General features: G+C 44.7%; 1 protein-coding gene across 1 annotated transcript in view; it reads left to right on the top strand.

The window, feature by feature from the left end:
- The window catches only part of LOC137785930 (kelch-like protein 29), a 189,971-nt gene that overhangs the window by 109,207 nt on the left and 63,013 nt on the right, over positions 1–17,751 (top strand). The window contains exon 7 of the mRNA XM_068577501.1: positions 11,873–12,060. Within this exon, the coding sequence (XP_068433602.1) occupies positions 11,873–12,060 (188 nt within the window). The remainder of the gene's footprint in view (positions 1–11,872; positions 12,061–17,751) is intronic.

Here is a 17,751-nt window from a genome sequence, read left to right as displayed (position 1 = left end):
AGCTAGCCACAGTGCACAGTGAGCGAAACCTTGTCCGTAACCTTTTTGTTTCTTACACAGAACGCCAACTGACGGCACAATAATATGTCTTTAAAGAAAACATGGTTTGCTGCAAGTGTGTTTTCCCGCCGTCGCGCGCGGATGTAAGCTAACTATGGTCACTTCCATTCATCAGTTGCGGAAAAGCCAACATGGCGACGATCAAATCGGCAAACTCGAGGCTTCGGAGCGTCAGTCGATGTTATAATGTACCTTTACCTTAAGCTAATGGAGCCTGTACACACCTCCATATGTTAGCCGTTAGCTCTGAACGGTCCACTGATTAGCTACCCACAGTACACAGCGAGCTACTCTGGTGTGCCCTGACATTGAAGGGCCCTCGACCAGCCCGTAACCTTTTTGTTTTCCTACACAAAACGCCGACAATAATATGTCTGAGTTATGTTTTACTTTCTGTTTTTCACGAGGAGAGTCTTTAAAAGAAAACATGGTTTTTCTCCCACCGCCCCGCGGGGATGAAAGTTCCAGTCAAGTGAAAAATAAATAAATAAATCCAGACTGTGGATGATGAAATGCCAGAATGGACAGGCTACCTGAGTGAGGGGCCCCGGGAGACGGGCTTGATATTTGTTGAAAGCGGCGTTGGTGCCGGCGGCTCGAGATCCAGCGCTTGTCTTGCGCTCGACACACACACAAACACACACACACACACACACACACACTCTGGGTCGGTCGCGTGCAGGTACCCGGGTCCTCCACAGGAACTTGGAAGCTCAGCCAAGCCTCTCGAGGTGAAGTACAAATGTTTTTTTGCGCAGATGTTGCATCCATACGCGTGTCCAGATGATTCATTTCACTCAATTAGCCTCGTTTTTGTTTTTTCTTCCACCGGGGGTTTTGTATCGCAGGTGAAACAGAACTCTGGCCCCTCGCAGTGATTCGTATGAAATAGTAACTTAGCAATAAAATGAAAAAGAGAGATGGAGAAGTGTCGCACGCCCACTCGCTCCTCGTCAAATCCCCCTCGCAGCATACAGTACGTTATCTACAGCAGCCAGCAACACTGTTATGAGGATTATTCTCTTGTGACATTGTTTTGCCTGAAGTCAAGTGCGTGTGTGTTTGTGTGTTTTGAGTGTAGGTGCATTTGCGTGCTTGTGTGTGTGTCACAATGACGTTGTGTTGTACGGGGGATGAATGAACGCCGAGTTCCACAATGACGTCCTTCATAACGCTCGAACAAAACGTTTGCTAATCTGTGATGCCGCAAAGTCCACTTTTTTAAAAATAGAAATAAATAAAATCCATATTCGAGTGTTGCCTCTTTGGCACGATGACAAATAAATTAATCCTCAAATTCAAGGCTTAAGCTCGGCCTGAGCAGTAAAAGTGGTCTTTTTTTTTTTCTTTTTTTTTTCAAGCATGCAGCAAGAATTTTATCTACGTTCCCAAAAGCAGCTCATATTGGATAGAACAAGTTTTTAGATTTTCCTTTCAGAAAGCTGCTCAACACGCAATTTTTGGAGAGAAAAAAGTTTTCATATAAGACATTTAAGAGTTATTGTAATTTAATCACACATTGATTGGATTATAGATACATTTATGCATGCATTTGGATAAATGAAAGTATATAAATACACATATTCATTCAATCCTATGCCAACACATTTTAACCTTTTGGAAACCACTTTTAAGTCCCAGCATGCCCCATTCAGACACTCTTTTGGCATAAAATACGTCATTTTTCCGTTTTTGAACCGAACGACAGTTTTTTTGACTGAAACTCCGTCCTAACAGGCCAAGACTTTGTTTTGTTGTGATTTTTGTTGCAGATTCTGATTCTTTAGGTCCTAATCTTTCTAAAAAGTTGTCTTATCGACGCTCCAGGAGGCATTTTTGGGGAATCTGGCTCATATCACGCTGGATGTTCATAGTTACCATCAAAATATCTTTTAAAAGTGATTTTTTTTTTACAAGACTTTGCTGAACAAACAATTTGCTGAACAAATACATACAATAAACACAAGTATTGGAATTAATTTGGGGTTCCTACGACGACTCAAACACAGGGGAAAAAAGGTCTGGAGCCAAAATTGGTTTCCACAGTTTTCATCAGGTTCATTTAGTGGCGTATGCTGTCGTGGTCTTGCGTGTGATTGGCTGTCGTTGGCCGTGCGTCTGCTATTGGATCTCAAACCTCCAATCAGAGACGTCTGCTTCCAGTGGCGGAAACGCAGAGAAGCGACTGCCACTTATCATCGGAGCAGTTAATTATACTAATTAGTTCATAATTATTAGATAATTCAGTGTTCGGGCTCATCTCATTAGTCCTCCTCTCTGCCCCGCTCACTTTATTTTGCGAACTCTCCGTCGCTAATGCCATTGCACCTTCTTGCCTTTCTTTCTTCTTCTTCTTCTTCTTCTTCTTCTGCATGAACTCAATGCATCCGTGACCGCGTCACCCTGGCAAATTATCACCGAGCTGCCTCCGAGGTGCTGTCGGAAAACATCAGAAATGTTTCGGTTCGGATCGCGTGAATCATAGGACGCGAGCCGGTAAACATGTCGGAGGGATTTGGGGGATTTCCGGTGATGCCCAGGTTGCCGTGACATCTGTGACACGGTCGCCAGGCTGTCGGTGGTTTCTTTCCCATTTTTAAACGATCTCGGAAAATAGGTTATGTGCGAGTCGTGACCGCTGAGCCAGAATCCTTCCTCCTTGTTTCTCTGCATGATTTAAAGACTTTCTATTGTAGAAAAAAACATCCATCCATGAGGTGTCTCTGGTTGCTTCAATAGGTGTTTTATTCCTGTGATGTTTGATGATGGAGTTATGCTAATATAGCCGGTGAGGATTGTCACATTAGTCGTCTGGCTCCGTATTGACTTTCACATATTGGAGCAGGGTTTAAAAACAGCCAGGAAGGAATGGAGCGCCGGTAATGACATGTCAGACAGCTATAAAGGGACCACACACACACACAGGAGGGAATATGCACACACACACACACACCTCTTCATCACCTTTGATGAAGCGTTGATTGCGTTGAAACCCTTGAAATTCAACAGATATATCTTTTAAAGCTTTTGTGGCTCCTTTCACCCTCTGAGACCCGACATTACTGTCTTTTCAACCCTAGAAGACTAACGGCACCATCACGAACGTCGGCTATATTTTACCCGACATAATGTACCTGATAAAAAATATATTAAATTGCAACATTGCAAGGCAAATTGAACTACTCTTCTTTTACTGTATCCTATTTAACTTCTCATAAAATGTGTATTTTCATGGGGGGACCCTGAAACAAAGGTCTGAAATTAGATAGAAAAATTAGGGAATTGTTACGGAAATATGAGTAAAAATAATAATAATGAAGCGAGGAACTTGTCCACCCGTTCCTGGGCATGCAATGGTAATGTCCCACCCAAAAATATTTGAAAATCACCCATAAAACAGGGATTGGAGCAAAGAGACACGCCCACCTCAAATAAGACACATCTACCATTGATAAGACACGCCCACCTTCACTAAGACACGCCCACATTTAATAAGACACGCCCACCTTCGATAATATCAGTGAGCGTCACAAAGCTACACAACGACCCGTCCAGTACAACGTGTTATTTTCACCAATTCTAAAAAATAAAACTTCATTTAAATATTGAGACTAAACATTCTTTGAATTGCAACACAAGCTGAGAGGACGAGTGGAACGCGTGATGAACGAGAGAAGAGGGAAATAAAAAGACAGTTCTCGTCGAAATCCCCAAATGTCTCTCGTTTCAGAGACCAAATCACAGCATGTTTTGTTTCTACAAAGCGATCCTCAAAGTCTTGATGTCTTAACAATATTTTTGGCGGGATTCTCCCGGATTATCAACCCTCCAGTGGAAATCTCGTCTTGATTTTTAGCGCCAAAAAAACCTCTGGAATCGTTCCGCCGTAATGTTCTCAGCCGCTGCACACGCTCACAGTTCATGTTGGATACATTGTACGATGTGTGACCAGAACAATCTGACACACGCTGCCGGAATATAATCCTAATTTAATCTGCAAGTCACCTCAGTGATGCAGGTTGATGCTGACCTGCTCCCCAGACTACAGCAGTCTCTGCGGGCCGAGTCTTCCTGTCTTTCCCGTCATGTGACCTGCCTGCATGACACAACCCCTCCAGCTCCAATAGAGCCTCTTTCAGACCGAACACGCTGGAATAACCACGTTGGAATAAAAGACTGCGGTTGGAACATTTTTAATTGGAGGTGAAAACCAGCAACGCAACTTTTTTTTTTTTGTTTCCATCAGCTGGAATAAACTCGTCTCTCCTCCTTTTGAATTATTTTTGTACAGAAGTCATGTCCCAGTTCTTCTCGTGGTGGAGTTATTCCCGTTGAGCGCTCGCTCCACATCGATCGCGAAAGAGAAAGACGGATGAGCACGCGCTCCTCTTCTCGTCTTCGCCTTTTATACCCGACCAAAGCTAACGTTAGCGCCTTTTTACTTCAACGTTTAGCCGTTAGCTGCAATCTGGACGCATTGTGGTGACCTTTTTTTGAAATGTAGCGTGAAAAAATAATGCATTCAACTTTTTTTTTAAATTGTTTTGACAGCAGCTATCTTATTACAAATGCACACAAAATAAAAAGGTGCATAATTATATTATAATAACTGATGCATATCAAACTTGACCTTGTAGAGATCCTGAGTACATTTGAACAGACACCAGCAGTAAGAACACTCTTTTGACCAAAAGATAATATATATATATATATATATATATATATATATATATATATATATATATATATATATATATATATATATATATATATATATATATATATCTCAACTTTACCTGCTGTCAGAGATGTACCTTGCTGGTATGTGAGCGTCATTCTAACTTCTCACATGAAAATAAAAATAGAAGTGGACAAGTTAAGGCTCACTGCGGAGTTTCCAAAGCAACCATTCTTTCTTTTTTCCTCTCCAAAGCAGCATCCCCCCCTCTCTCTTAAATTTACTTAGTTTCAGGAGCGGTGACTCTGCTCGCAGTAAATCTTTTTATTTCCTCTTATGAACTGCAGTTGTTGTTTTTTTTTTTAACCGCTGCATCAGCCGGGTGGAGAGGAGGATATTCTCTGAGCTGTAATGTCACAACTGCGGCTCTGAATGTAAATGTTAACCTCCTGTGAACTGTAACCAGCCTGCAGTAAATGCATACAGTACATCTTTCTACTCGTCGTGTTCCTCAGAGGAGCGTTTCAAAGCGTCCGCGGCCTCGTCTCCGACCAGACTTCCTCTTGTTGGAGCCCCGGTCGGCGCCGCTTGTCACCCGCTGTCCCTCCTGCCCGGTTAATGAGGAAGTCACCTCGGCCCCGCCGCCGGGAACCTGGGGGATTTTCCTCCTCTTCTTCCTCGCCACACACACACAAACACAAAGAACACGAGTGCCTTGCTTGCTTGACATCCTGTCACACTGGTCCAGCGGCCGTTGGATGCTCCCAGGGCCCTCTTTGTTTATGCTCCCCCTCCTCTGAGCGTGTACTTGCATTCGCCTCCACTTCGTTCTGCTAGTGCCAATTGTTTGCTCTCTTGTGTGCGTGCGTGTGTGTGTGTGTGTGTGCAGACACACACATCTGACCCGCGGACCAGAGGGTGTAGAGGATTTTGACTGTGCACTGCAGGACGACTGTACTTTTTTTTTCTCCGCATTTGGAGGCGGCAACAAAGGCCCCGGCGGCGTCTTTTTGAAGGGCCCAGGTTCCTCACTCGGAGTCCCCGGCTCCCTTTAGGATGTCACACAGCGCCGGCTCCGTCCTGCAAGCGGAGACGCAAGAAAGCGTCCTCATCGCGGACTGTATTCTCGCTTCGGGCCGTGTGGGATGAAGGGGGAGGGGCTGGAATCAGGGACGGCGAGAGAGCGTCTCTCCAGGATGGATGGGGCTGGTTTGCAGGGAGTGCTGGAGCACGGAGTGTGGAGACGTCTGCACGAGTGAGTGTGGCCGTGATCGTTGGAGGTATGTTTTAGTGACGACACGAGGAGCTCTGCAGCTTTTATCCAGGTGAAGCCTGGTTTGTTGAGGCGGCGGCGTCTCGATGAGCGGCCTGATGGCGGTCGTGACATTTTGCACCCGTTAAAGTCTGACATTTAGCCACCGTTGCTTTTTTTTTCTGACCTCAGATGAAGATGTTATTAATAATAATGGCTTTTGGAAAGTGGTTACCTCTTTGCTTCCTTTTGTGCCAACACAAAGGACGAGAGTCACTGTGACTTTAAAGTGGAGCCTCTTGGATATTGTTACAGCTCACAAACCGGATTTTATTTTATTTAAAGACATTTTATGATGATGGAAATTTATTTTATGTGAATTTTTGTGAAATTGGATGAGCTCTGCTGAAATGCTATTTTAATGTAAAAAAAAAAAAAAATCTTTTTTTGTTTGATTACAAATATTTTTTTATATTCTCATTTATTTTTTTCCTTTTTGAATATTGAATACATTTGAAAAAAATATATTAAAAAGTTTGTCGCCTTCAAATTTTTACAAATCTCAATGGAAATGTGGAAATTTTGGTTTGTCTGACATTTTTTCAGGTTTATTATTTTTTTAAATATAGACATGTTAAAAAAAAATGTAAAAGTTCAGATATCCACATTTTTATTGAGATATTATCACAATTTAAGTTATGGATCAGAAGATTTTAACAAGCTAGCTAAAGAGAATTTAATAGAATTATTGTAATTTTCCATAAAAATTGGTTTAAAACAACTTCAGCGCGTACGAATGATCCTAAAATGTGAACTTTTTCACAATTTCAATTCCACTTGTGTATAAATATGCAGAACAGAATGCATATTTTTGCCTTTTTTAACCCCAAACTCAAATTTTAGACCAAAGAAGAATTTTTCTATTCAAACTGCTGTTTTATTTGACTTTTGCTCTTTTTTCTCTCATGATCCTCCCAAAACTTTGCATTTAATTTTTTTGAAACCATACGCTGGGCACCTGCTTTAAAAACTAAGTTTTAGCATTAAACTAGAATAAGATGTGATCTAACACATCTCAGTGAGTGGATGAAGGCGTCTAATGGCTTCTCGGCATCTTTTTCTTCATGCATTTCTCTGCCGTTGTTCTTTGGACCCAGAGGTTGCAGAATAAAGAGATTCATGTTCTCAGCAACTCGTGCTGACGGTGAACTCGTGGCCGTCTCTCCTCGGCCCGCTGAACGCGGCGCGTGGGCGTCTTTAACGCCGCGCTTCAGTCAGGAAACTGAGAAAGCGTTTAAAGCGTCGGCCTCGTCCGAGTCAGCGGGGGGAAGCGGTCCGGTCGCTCACGCGTCAGCGTCTGAGAGGAACGCCAGAGAAAGCACCGTTGATATCATCACACGTTCATCCTGATCCTGTTTTATTAGCAAAGCAGCAACGTGGGAATATGAACGCCCTCCCTCTGCACGACCTCCTGGTTCCAGGCCCTTTGTTCCCTGCAGGGGAAAAGATGGTTTTTGTGAATACTGTGAAAGCTTTCTGCCCGGAAATAATTCTTTTGTGAGCGTTTGGAGTGATTTCTGCTCCTCGTGGCCCAGCTCTGCTCCTCCTGCTGCTGCTGCTCGTTCCTTTCTGACGTGGACTTTTTCCTCAGAGGTCCTCTGCTCATCAAAAGGCTTTTTTTTTTTTTTGGAGGAGGAAGTCATCTTCTGCTCCAGTTCTGCAACGCCGCTTCCTCAAAATGAACCAAAAATGTTTGTTTTTTTGTGGTTTTATCTTGTAATACGCGACCTTGTTTAAGCAAAATTAATTAAATGCAGCAATAGTATTTATAGTGTTTATATTTCATGTTAAGAAATGACGCGATTTGAAATAGTGGAGAAAAAATAAGAATATTTGATGAAACGGTTTGTTTTAAAAATGGCGTCAAAATATCATCTGATATTAACCTTTTTATTTAAATGTCACAATTTCTTCAAGCAATTTGTATAACTGACGTTTGTTTCATTTATATATATATATATATATATATATATATATATATATATATATATATATATATATATATATATATAAATATAAATAATCTCGTCAAAATTTACTATTTTCGTGTAAATTTTGACCAGATTATTTTTTTTTTAAACGAAGCAATTTTTTTCCGCTATTTCAATCACGCCGTCATTAATTAAAGTGAAATATAAACACATGTAAAATTTGTACGTTGGATTTATTTAATTCATATTCAGCAAAAATAAATCTAATGAAGGTTTAATTTAAATACAGACGCAGTAACACTGAACAATAAACTGAACTCATCAAATGAAAAATATGTAATTTAATTATTTCTGCAGGATTATTCATTATTTCGTTCTGATAACTGAGTCAAAGAGCTGCTTTACAGGTAAAGAGTATTTTCATTTCGTGGCGTGGAAAACGATCGCTCACCGCTTCAGTTAGAAAATAAAGAAAGAGCTTCATTGTTGGTTCCTCCGAGCTGAAGAAACCCATCATGGAGTCGTGCATTGAGTTATTGATCGGCAGCACGGTTTGTTCTGGGTAATTAAGCCGCGAGTGTCGGTGGAAATGGATTGTTTTAAAGTGTAAAAGAGAACAAAAAGGTCAGAGCGAACACATCAGCGCTGCGCCATGTACAACGGCCTCCAGTTATACGCAGATATGTGGACGATTATATGCTTAAAACACGAGACGTATCAGCAAAAGCAGGTTGAAAATTGATTTTTTTATTAAAAGACAGTTAAAAAAACATTTTTTCGAGTAACAACCTTCTGTCATGTGTCTTTCACTTGTTCTGAGAGAATAAAAATACATTATATATATATTTTGTATTTAATTCTTCATTTTTTCCTTATGTTGTATTTTTCCCAATGCGTGTATTTCACATTATTTATAAAAAATAGTTTCCTAAAAATATTTTTTTTCGTAAAATGCATTAATTTGACAACGAATTCAACTGCAGAGCGAAATATCTCCGAGCTGAACTCTAAATGTCCAGTTTGAACCCTTTCAGACGTTTTCTCATCAAATCCTAAGACAAGGAAACATTCTGCGTGGAAGGAGATGCGTCTCAAAAAGTTGAGATCTTTTTTTCTTCTCCTCCATGCCAACACAAAATGGCGGCTCTGCAGAAGGCGCTCGTGAACAAACGCGTAAGAACCCCAAAATGGCCCCAAGTTCTGCAACCAATGGCGTGCCGAGCCTCCTTCTTCCTCACGGCGGCAGCCTATCGGCGGGCGACCTTTCGCACAGTCGGGAGACGCGCTGATAGGCTACCGGGGAACGCCGTCCGGGGGTCTCCATTGGCCACAGCGCTCGGAGATGTTTGACAGTTGGAGTTACTAAGGCGGAGCAGCAGAGTTGCCGCTGGTTTCCCTCCACCTCCCCTCCCCCCTCCCCCACCTTGTTCAGTGCATCAACCAATCACGAAGACGCGGCGCGGGGGTGTTGTTGTTCAGCGGTGTTTGCAGTCCACGATATCCTCCAGGACTGTTCGCCCCCGATGAGTTTCCCTCCTGTAAAAAAAAAAAAAAAAACAACCTCCGCTCAAGAGATTTTCCAGTATTGAGACATGTTGGTGTTTTCTAAAGCCATTGAACACGGCTCTGCCTCCCCCAAGAAAAGCCTCCGAATGTGGGGACGCCGTGTGCAGTTTCACGGTCCCTGGTGGTGATGATTTGTTCCAGGGGGCCCCGCTCAGGGCGTCCCCGCAAAAACCCCTAAAAAAAGAAGCCATAATTAGCTTTCTTTCACCCCCCTATCAGGCATTCAAGGTGTCGTCTGCACGGCTCCGAGGGAGGCGGCCATTGTTTGCTGACAAGTAGTCTTCTCCTCCCCTCCCTCTCTCTATTCTCGGGGCGAATGGGTGGTACGCGCTGTGGCTGATTGGAGGTGAGAGCCATAGCGGTCGCTGGAGATTCACTAATGCAAACTCCAAACTACTGTGTATTCACTATTCACAGTCCGTGCCCACACAGTAATCAGATAGCTGGCCGGCTGACAGGCAGCGGCGGAGTGGAAATGTGGAGAGCGACGGATTGGGAAGGACGAGGCAGATGCCAGCCTTTTGTGTGTCTGTGTGTGTGTGCAGCTGTGTGTGTGTGTGTGTGTGTGTGTGTGTAGCTCACCAATGTACAAGCAGAGGCGCATTGATACGTTATTATTTCCCCTCCCTGTTCTGTATTCAGCTGGTCATTTTCCTTTTCCGGCCATTAATTCCTCGGTGCGATGACTCTGAAGGATGCGGCGCCAACGCTCCCCTCCGTATTTGTCATGTGTTCTTTTACGCCGTATAATTTCCCCGCCGCCGAATTAATTCGCCGCCGAGCCGCCGGTGTCAGTCGGGAGAATGGAGGGAGCTAAATGAGTGGATATTCCAGCCAAATGGAGGGGCAAAGTGTCATCCCGGGTTAATTAAATCGCTGCTTTGCGTCTGGCAGACCTTCTTTCAGGGTTGATAAAGGCAGACTCCCCTTTTCTTTCTCTTTTATTTCAGCTCGGCCGTCGCCAATACAATCACGTCTCTGATCAGTTTCCAATGTTTAATGGGTACAGGCCGCATGTTCAACCACACACACACACTCACACACACACACACCTTGCTTGTTACACATCACTGAATGGCGCTCAGACAAGTTTCGGGGGAAGAAAAAGAAGTATCTCTGCTGATCAGAAGCATTTCTCACCTTTCGCATCATTATGCATCTCTGTTTATCTCCCCCGAGCGTGGACGACGAGCCTTTTTACACAACAAATACTTTCCTTTGTACCGACTGGATGTTTTGCTCTGCCTCGCCGCCACCCCATCGAGTCTCTCGACGTTCCCTCTTTCGTTGGAATATCTCTATTTTTAGGGAGATTAACAAAGCGGCTTCTGGTGGTTTTCCCTCCCGAAGGCCGTGGAATAAGTTGCTAGTCCCCGCCCCTCTTCCCCTCCTTCCCACTCCCGCTGATATCACTCTCGGCATCCCCTCATGGTGCCTCATTAAGACCCAGAGAAACAAGCCCCCCCCCCCCCTCCTCTCCACACAGCACTACAGCGAGGCCGGGCGCCGCATTAAGCAACTCGCCGTGTTCTCTCTGGCCTTCATCGCTCTCCTCCGAGCATGTTTTCACAGATTGCGGTTTTGTCCCTGTGTTGTTCCTTCTTTCCAGACGGGGAAGATGATGCTGGGTGGCGGGTATCTTTCTGAGAGAGAGCGAGAGAGAGAGAGGCGGGTGTTGGGATTTGGGGATAAGCAGTTGTTTTCTCATTGAGCGACATTTGAAGGTCAACTCTTCGCCGAGTAAGGTCACTCGCGAGAAGCCAAAAGAATTTCATTTCAGGATGAATTATGCATCGACTGAGTCTGTCTTCACATCCTTTTAGATGCTTTTAAAAAAAAACAAAAAGCTTCCTTCCCCTATTTGATGTTGTTGAAGTGTAAATTCACAAAAGTCAAAAGCAGCTAAATAAGTGTCTTCCTCACCATAATCCCAGTTTATTAACGCTGTTCCATGTTCTCCACTTTGCATGCTTTGGATATTGCATATTGCTCTGCACAGCGCAGAACATCAGATCTAATGACGTCCTTTCTTCACACACACACACACACACACACACACACACACACACACACACACACACCATGCCTTTGCTGAAATGTTTAATGAAGTCTGCACATGTTCTCCTCTATGTTCCTTAAAACCAGCATCATTGTGTTCTCCAAATCTGCACTTTTCCACATTTTTTTTGCCCTGTTTTCTTCGATGCCATGCTATTGTTGCTTGTGTGTGTGTATGTATGTGTGTGTGCGTGCGTGTGTGCGCGTAAGTGGAGGAAGTACTAAACCCACATGTGGCGTTGTCTGTTTCTTTTTCTTGTTCTACAGAGATGTTGAAGGAGTTGAACCAGCAGCGCAGAGCGAAAGAGTTTACAGACCTGAAAATTATTGTTGAAGGCAAAGAGTTTGAAGTCCACCAAAATGTTCTAGCTTCCTGCAGCTTGTATTTCAAGGACCTGGTGAAAAGGTTTGCCTTCGCTTTTCCCTCCCCCTCCTCCCCCCCTCCCCCACCAGCTGTTGATCCAATCTGTTCTTCTCATAGGGCGCATTTGTGTCGCTTTTTTCTCTATTTTTCTTCCTCTTTCTTTCCCTTCCCCTCTCTCTCTTGCAGGTGTGTTGAAGACTTTGGTTCCTAACACAGGGCCAGCAGCCATTCCTTCCTCTCCCCGCTCAAATGAATGTATCTTGATACGCAGCGAGAGAGCGAAAGAGAGCGAGAGAGAGAGCGAGAGAGAGAGAGAAAAGGGTCAACCCTCGTCATTACCTTTCCTTCCCCATGTAGGGCAAAGTTAACCACATTTCCATTTTAATGAGCAGTGAAAATGTTCCATGACTGGGGATGTTTTCTTTTTTTTGTTGTTTTTTTTTAATATAAACTCACCAAAGGGGCCAAAAAACAAAAGAATCACACACACTCTTACACGCCGGGTGGTAATTTGCCAAAAAGCCGAGCTCGTCTCCTGTGGGCAGAGGGATTTTTGTCTCCCAGGCTGCCGTGTTTTTCTGTTTGCTAATTCCTGAGTTTAAAAAAACAACAGCAGCCTTTTCATATGCTAATAACGTCTTGGTCGGAGTAATTTAAAAAAAAAAAGAAGACATTTCAGAGTCCTAAACAAAGGAGGAAACTGCGTACCGACACTTCCACAGGTTAACGCCACCTTTCACCAATGTCTTCATCTAAGAATTCACAGTACTCTTCATCCTCCATCTTTATTTTGTGTGTTTTTGCGGGATGATGTGTGTGTGTGTGTCAACTACAGACCTTTTTTAGTGTCTCCAGATGTGTGACTGCTAGTGCAAGTGTGTGTCTTTTCATCCGCCTTGTTTTTTGTTTCCCGGCGAGGGAATACCACAACTCCCAAATGTCCTCATGCTTCAAATCCTTGCAGGTGGTTTTTTTTTTTCAGTTTTTTTCGGCGTGATTGAGCGTCCCCCTGGACCCCAAAGTTGTTTTGCTTGTGCGAGTGTGTGTGTGTGTGTGTTCTTTCTTGCATGGCTCGTGGATTGACGTGGCACACGAGCAAAGATGAAAGCCGGCGGCGGGGAAGTCCGGGTCGGCGGCGGCCTCGAGGGAGGGGAAGTTTTCCACTTTGCCCCCCGAAGCCGAGAGCTGCTTATCAGCCACAGATACACTCGTTCCTCCTGAACGGGGAACCGGAGCGAGGCGGCAGACCCAGAGAGAGAGAGAGAGAGAGAACAGAGGTAGAGAAGCCACAGAGTCAGTGCGAGGGCCACTCGTCTCCACGACAGCTACACACACACACACACACACACACACACACACCGCTCACCATGAATTAAACAGAGCTTCCCTTTAACCTTGACAACAGCAGAGACGCTTCCTGAGAGACTAAAGTGACTTTGCAAAAGAACTGAAAGCCGGACGAACCGTCCATCAGATTGTCTCGTCTGTCTCCTCTTATCCCGGGACAAAGCCGGATCGTTGATGCCCCCCCTGGAGGAGCCGGCTGCATGTCATGGAGCTCATCCCCGTCGCCTCGACTCGTTTTAATTTGACAGTTTAATAGAGCGAACTGGTTAATTAATTGTGAAACTACTTTTGATTTATTGTCACAACACTGTCCCTTTTTTTGTGTGTGTAAAATAGAAAAATCTCATCTGACTTGGCGCCCGAGCGTCTCATGAATTTGTTAGACTAATCCTGAATTTGGAAGACATCTTTTTTTGGATTGATGCGGCGTCGACGCTCTCGCTAACGGCGCGCCGCCGCCGTCATAAAGGACGGCGCCGTGACTCTCTGGAAAATGAGGACGAGGACGGCGGTGACGCGCTGACAAGAGAAGGACGTGGAATAAATGAACGGAAACTTGAGTTCAAGGGAGGTTTTTTTTCGCCGAGCGGAAAAGGAGCTCGTAGCTAAACGTCGCTAGCTCGGTCAGAGAGGAGCGTCGAGGGCCAAAAGGCCCGTCTGTCATTGAGTCACGCAGCTCCGGGGTCGTCTCTTCGCCGAGCGTTCACGCGGCCGGCTTCACGTCCACGTGTTCACACGAGGTCAAACGAGAGAGAGACTTCATCTCCTCACGCGCTCTTTACCCCGAGCGTCCTGCCGCCCGCCCGCTCATTCAGGAGGCGTTCACCGCCGCTCAGACCTCCTGTCAGCTCGCTATAAACAACCACGCTGTGTGTGTGTGTGTGTGCACGTGTTATACTGTGTGTGTGTGTGTGGGGGGGGGGGGGGGGTGCGTAGGATGCAAGGACATCATTCTCTCAGTGTGTTATCCAGGCGAGAGAAAGTAGAGATGTGATACAGGAGGGTGTTAGGGAGGGCACATCGCACTTACTTTCCAGTGCCTGCCCACACACACACACACACACACACCTACACGCACACGCACACACCTACAAACACACACACACACACGCAGCAAGCGAGTTAAAGAAGAAATTAAAAGCTTAACTGACAAAGAGCTGGAAATTAGCGGCATAGATTCGGGAAACTAATTATACGCTATTTGCTCGCAAAAAAGTTAGTTTTTCAAAATGGCCGCTCCTTGCCTCAGTGCGTCGAGTACAGTACTCGTGCATTCAACCCGCCTTCTTTGCACACACGTCCGTCCCCCAAACCCTCCAAAAAAAAAAACCATTACCCTCCTCTTCTTAAAGGGCCGGTGCACAGAGCGGGGAGACGGATCATCTCTGGTATTTCCATTTTACCCCTCAGGATTTTCCAATAAGTGTGACTCTCTGCAGGCGTTTAATTTACGGCCACTGCATCTCCTGCACCGCGGTGATGTAAAAAAAAAGATTTGGGACACACACTACACGTCCTTGGATTTAAAGGGCCAGTTCACCCGCATGTTGCGCCGCTATAGTGCTATCTAGCTATGCAGATGGTTTGAGGGGTTTTATATATTTGTTACTCGCTGTAAATTGGCCTCTCGCTAAGTCCCGCCCCCAAACACAGACGGACAGCTCTGTGCTTAATAGACTCCTTTTGAATTTTCATCATTTTCAGGCTAGTTTTGTGGAGTTAAGCGTCTGCTTTAGTGACAACCTGCAGAGCTGAAAATGAATTAATAATGACATACATTCATAATTAAAATTTAAGTATCATGAACAAGCATTAGCATGTCTATGCTACGCTACCAACTGAAGGTATACACGCGCTGCTTTTGCTATTTTATGATCGCTCCAGTGGATAACCGGCTGTACAGAAACATATATCCACTGTGGTGTGGAGGCTTTAGCGCCTATCTCTATCTTTTTTTATTCATTTTCTTTTATTTACTAACCTTTGACTTCCTGGATATTTCCTTCAAGCTCACATTGTCGACTCTTCTGTCTGCTTTATTCTCTGAAAAACGCTTTTTAGATCACATTTCTTCAGGGTGTGCAGTGAGTGACAGTGTGGGCGCCGTGGTGGCAGCAGAGGGGGCGGGGCTTAGCGAAGGGTAATCAGCTGTATGAGTAATTTCACAATGAGCCGAGTCAACGCACACAAAATTGCATAGACAGGGCTAGCTGTGACGCTACATCTGTGGCTAGTTTCATCCCCTGCTGGTAATTTAATTGTCCTACATGCAACAAGTTGTCTTCACAGGTTGCACGTGCAACTACGAGAGGTTCTTGCACAAGTTTTCAACAGTTATCACAGCGACTATTTCATTGACAGACACTAGATTAACTGAAAACATGCACATTATACCTCATGATAGTTGTTTTCTCTAGCCCCACAAACATAATTCCACTGCCTTCCATTGCATTCGGGTGGAGATGGGTTCAAAATCTAAAGTTTAGGCTCAACTAGACGCCACTAAAGGTGCGTGAGAACCTCTTGGTTGCAAGACCTCCAGTGACGTCACAATAGTGTGACCTCTTGTGGTATTTAAATGTTCATTTCTAACTTATCGCCACCTTCCATTTTCTGTCACTCCACTTCTGAAAATAGTGCTTTTAAGTAAAAGTTTTTCAGTTCTGTCACTCCCCCTGACCACTTACAGGTTTTTTCTTTGGGCCCCCCTTGAGTCCACACTGGACATTTTGGCTTTTAAACTCTCCACCTGTCACTCTTGTCCTTTTATATTTGTCCTTCAGAGCGTCTGACTCGCTCGTTTCCAACCAGAAAGCTCCCGCGGCACAAACCGTCTGTTCTCGACGCAAACTGATGATGAAGCTCCCACATTATCCTTGTTTATTCTTTGTAATTTATTCCTGATTTATATTGTGACAGAGCATGTAAAATGCGCGCCATTTTTAGCCCAGACGGTGTCTGCTGCTTTGCATTTGAATAAGCGTCGTATCTCGACACATCGTGGTGGAGGATGTACTTCTGCAGAGTAGACGGTCCTGCAAGACCAAACTCCATGTATTCTGTGTAGAAATGAGGTTTTTTTTAGGTTGAAGGATGTATTAGAGTGTGTGTGTGTGTCTGTGTGTGTGTCTGTCTGTGTGTGTGTGTGCAGCATCCCCTCCTCCCCCTCTTCTGCCTCTGCTCACCACCGTTTTGACAGTCTCTGCTGATTTTAAGACTTCCTCCTGAATAAGTGGTGCATTTCTCATAAACAAATTTCTTTGCCTGAGTGTGCCCATCTTTTTTTTCTTCTTCTCCTCCTCCTATCTCTCCTCCTCTGTCTCTCCTGTCCTCCCTGCCTCACTATTTAAATTCCAGTCTGCAATCAGACGCCGGCATAAATATCCACCTCTTATTTTAGAAGCTCCGGGAAAAAAAAAAAAAATCATTTCCATAACATAAGTGCTCAGACAAAAAAAACAAAACTGCCACTCGAGCTGGTTCCCATTGCACTAATTGAGCAGGTTGATGAGCATGCTCTTCTTTTATTTTTAGCTCCCCTCCTCCTCCCTCCTCCTCTCTCTTTCCTCCCTCCTTCCCTCTAACCCTGAGCGACCCCTCTTCCCTCCTTCCTGTCTTTTCTACCTGGACAAAGGGGCAATAACACTGTGTGGCTTTTTGCTTTGCAGGAGGAAAAAGAGTAACTGCTTTGGTTTTTCCAGCTAATGTCCATCCAGAGACAAATGCCATTGTCTTTTTTTTTATTATTTTATTTTTTGGATGTCCTTTCTTACCCCCCCTCCCCCCTCCTCCTCCCTCCCTCTCACCTCCTTGAGTGCGCTTTTTAAATGACGACTAATGTCTCAGTTCATACACTACAGGCGTCTGATGGTTATTGCAGCGAGGGACAAAGGCTCTTGTTTAGGTGTGATGGTGGATTTTTTTTATTTATTCTTTTTATTTTTTTCTCGGGGGTGGGCGGGGATATCTCTGATTTATTAAAAGACACAAGGCAACAGTCATGGAACAACCCGACCCCTCCCTCAGAAGGATGGCTGCTGGCTCCCTGTGGAAAGGACCGTCTCGCCCCTGCCTCCTCTTCCTTTTGCTTCCTCCTCCTCATCACCCCTTCATCCTCCTCATCCTCCTCCTCCTCCCTTCACGACGGCCTCTCATCTTCCCTCTAACCATTTCGTCTACCTGTCTCATCTTGTTTGTTTCGCTGTCCGTGTCTCACTAAATGCTGACTTGTTTGTCGTGACTTTTTTAGTCCAACAAAACCGGCTCCCGACGAAAAACACACACACATGGAGCGACACACACACACACACACACGGAGAGAGGAAAACACAGCGTTATCGCTGAGCTTGCCGTGAGTGACGGGAGCAAAGAGCCTCCATCCATCTCAATGCGGGCTACTTTTCATATTGTTGACGCCCGTAGCCGTGAGGAAGAG

The sequence above is a fragment of the Clinocottus analis genome, unplaced genomic scaffold (assembly GCF_023055335.1).
Source record: "Clinocottus analis isolate CAN_PGR_092001 unplaced genomic scaffold, fCliAna1.0.p SCAF_15, whole genome shotgun sequence".
NCBI lineage: Eukaryota > Metazoa > Chordata > Actinopteri > Perciformes > Cottidae > Clinocottus > Clinocottus analis.
The sequence above is the reverse complement of the archived record's forward strand: the minus strand, read 5'-3'. Positions and strand labels throughout refer to the sequence as shown.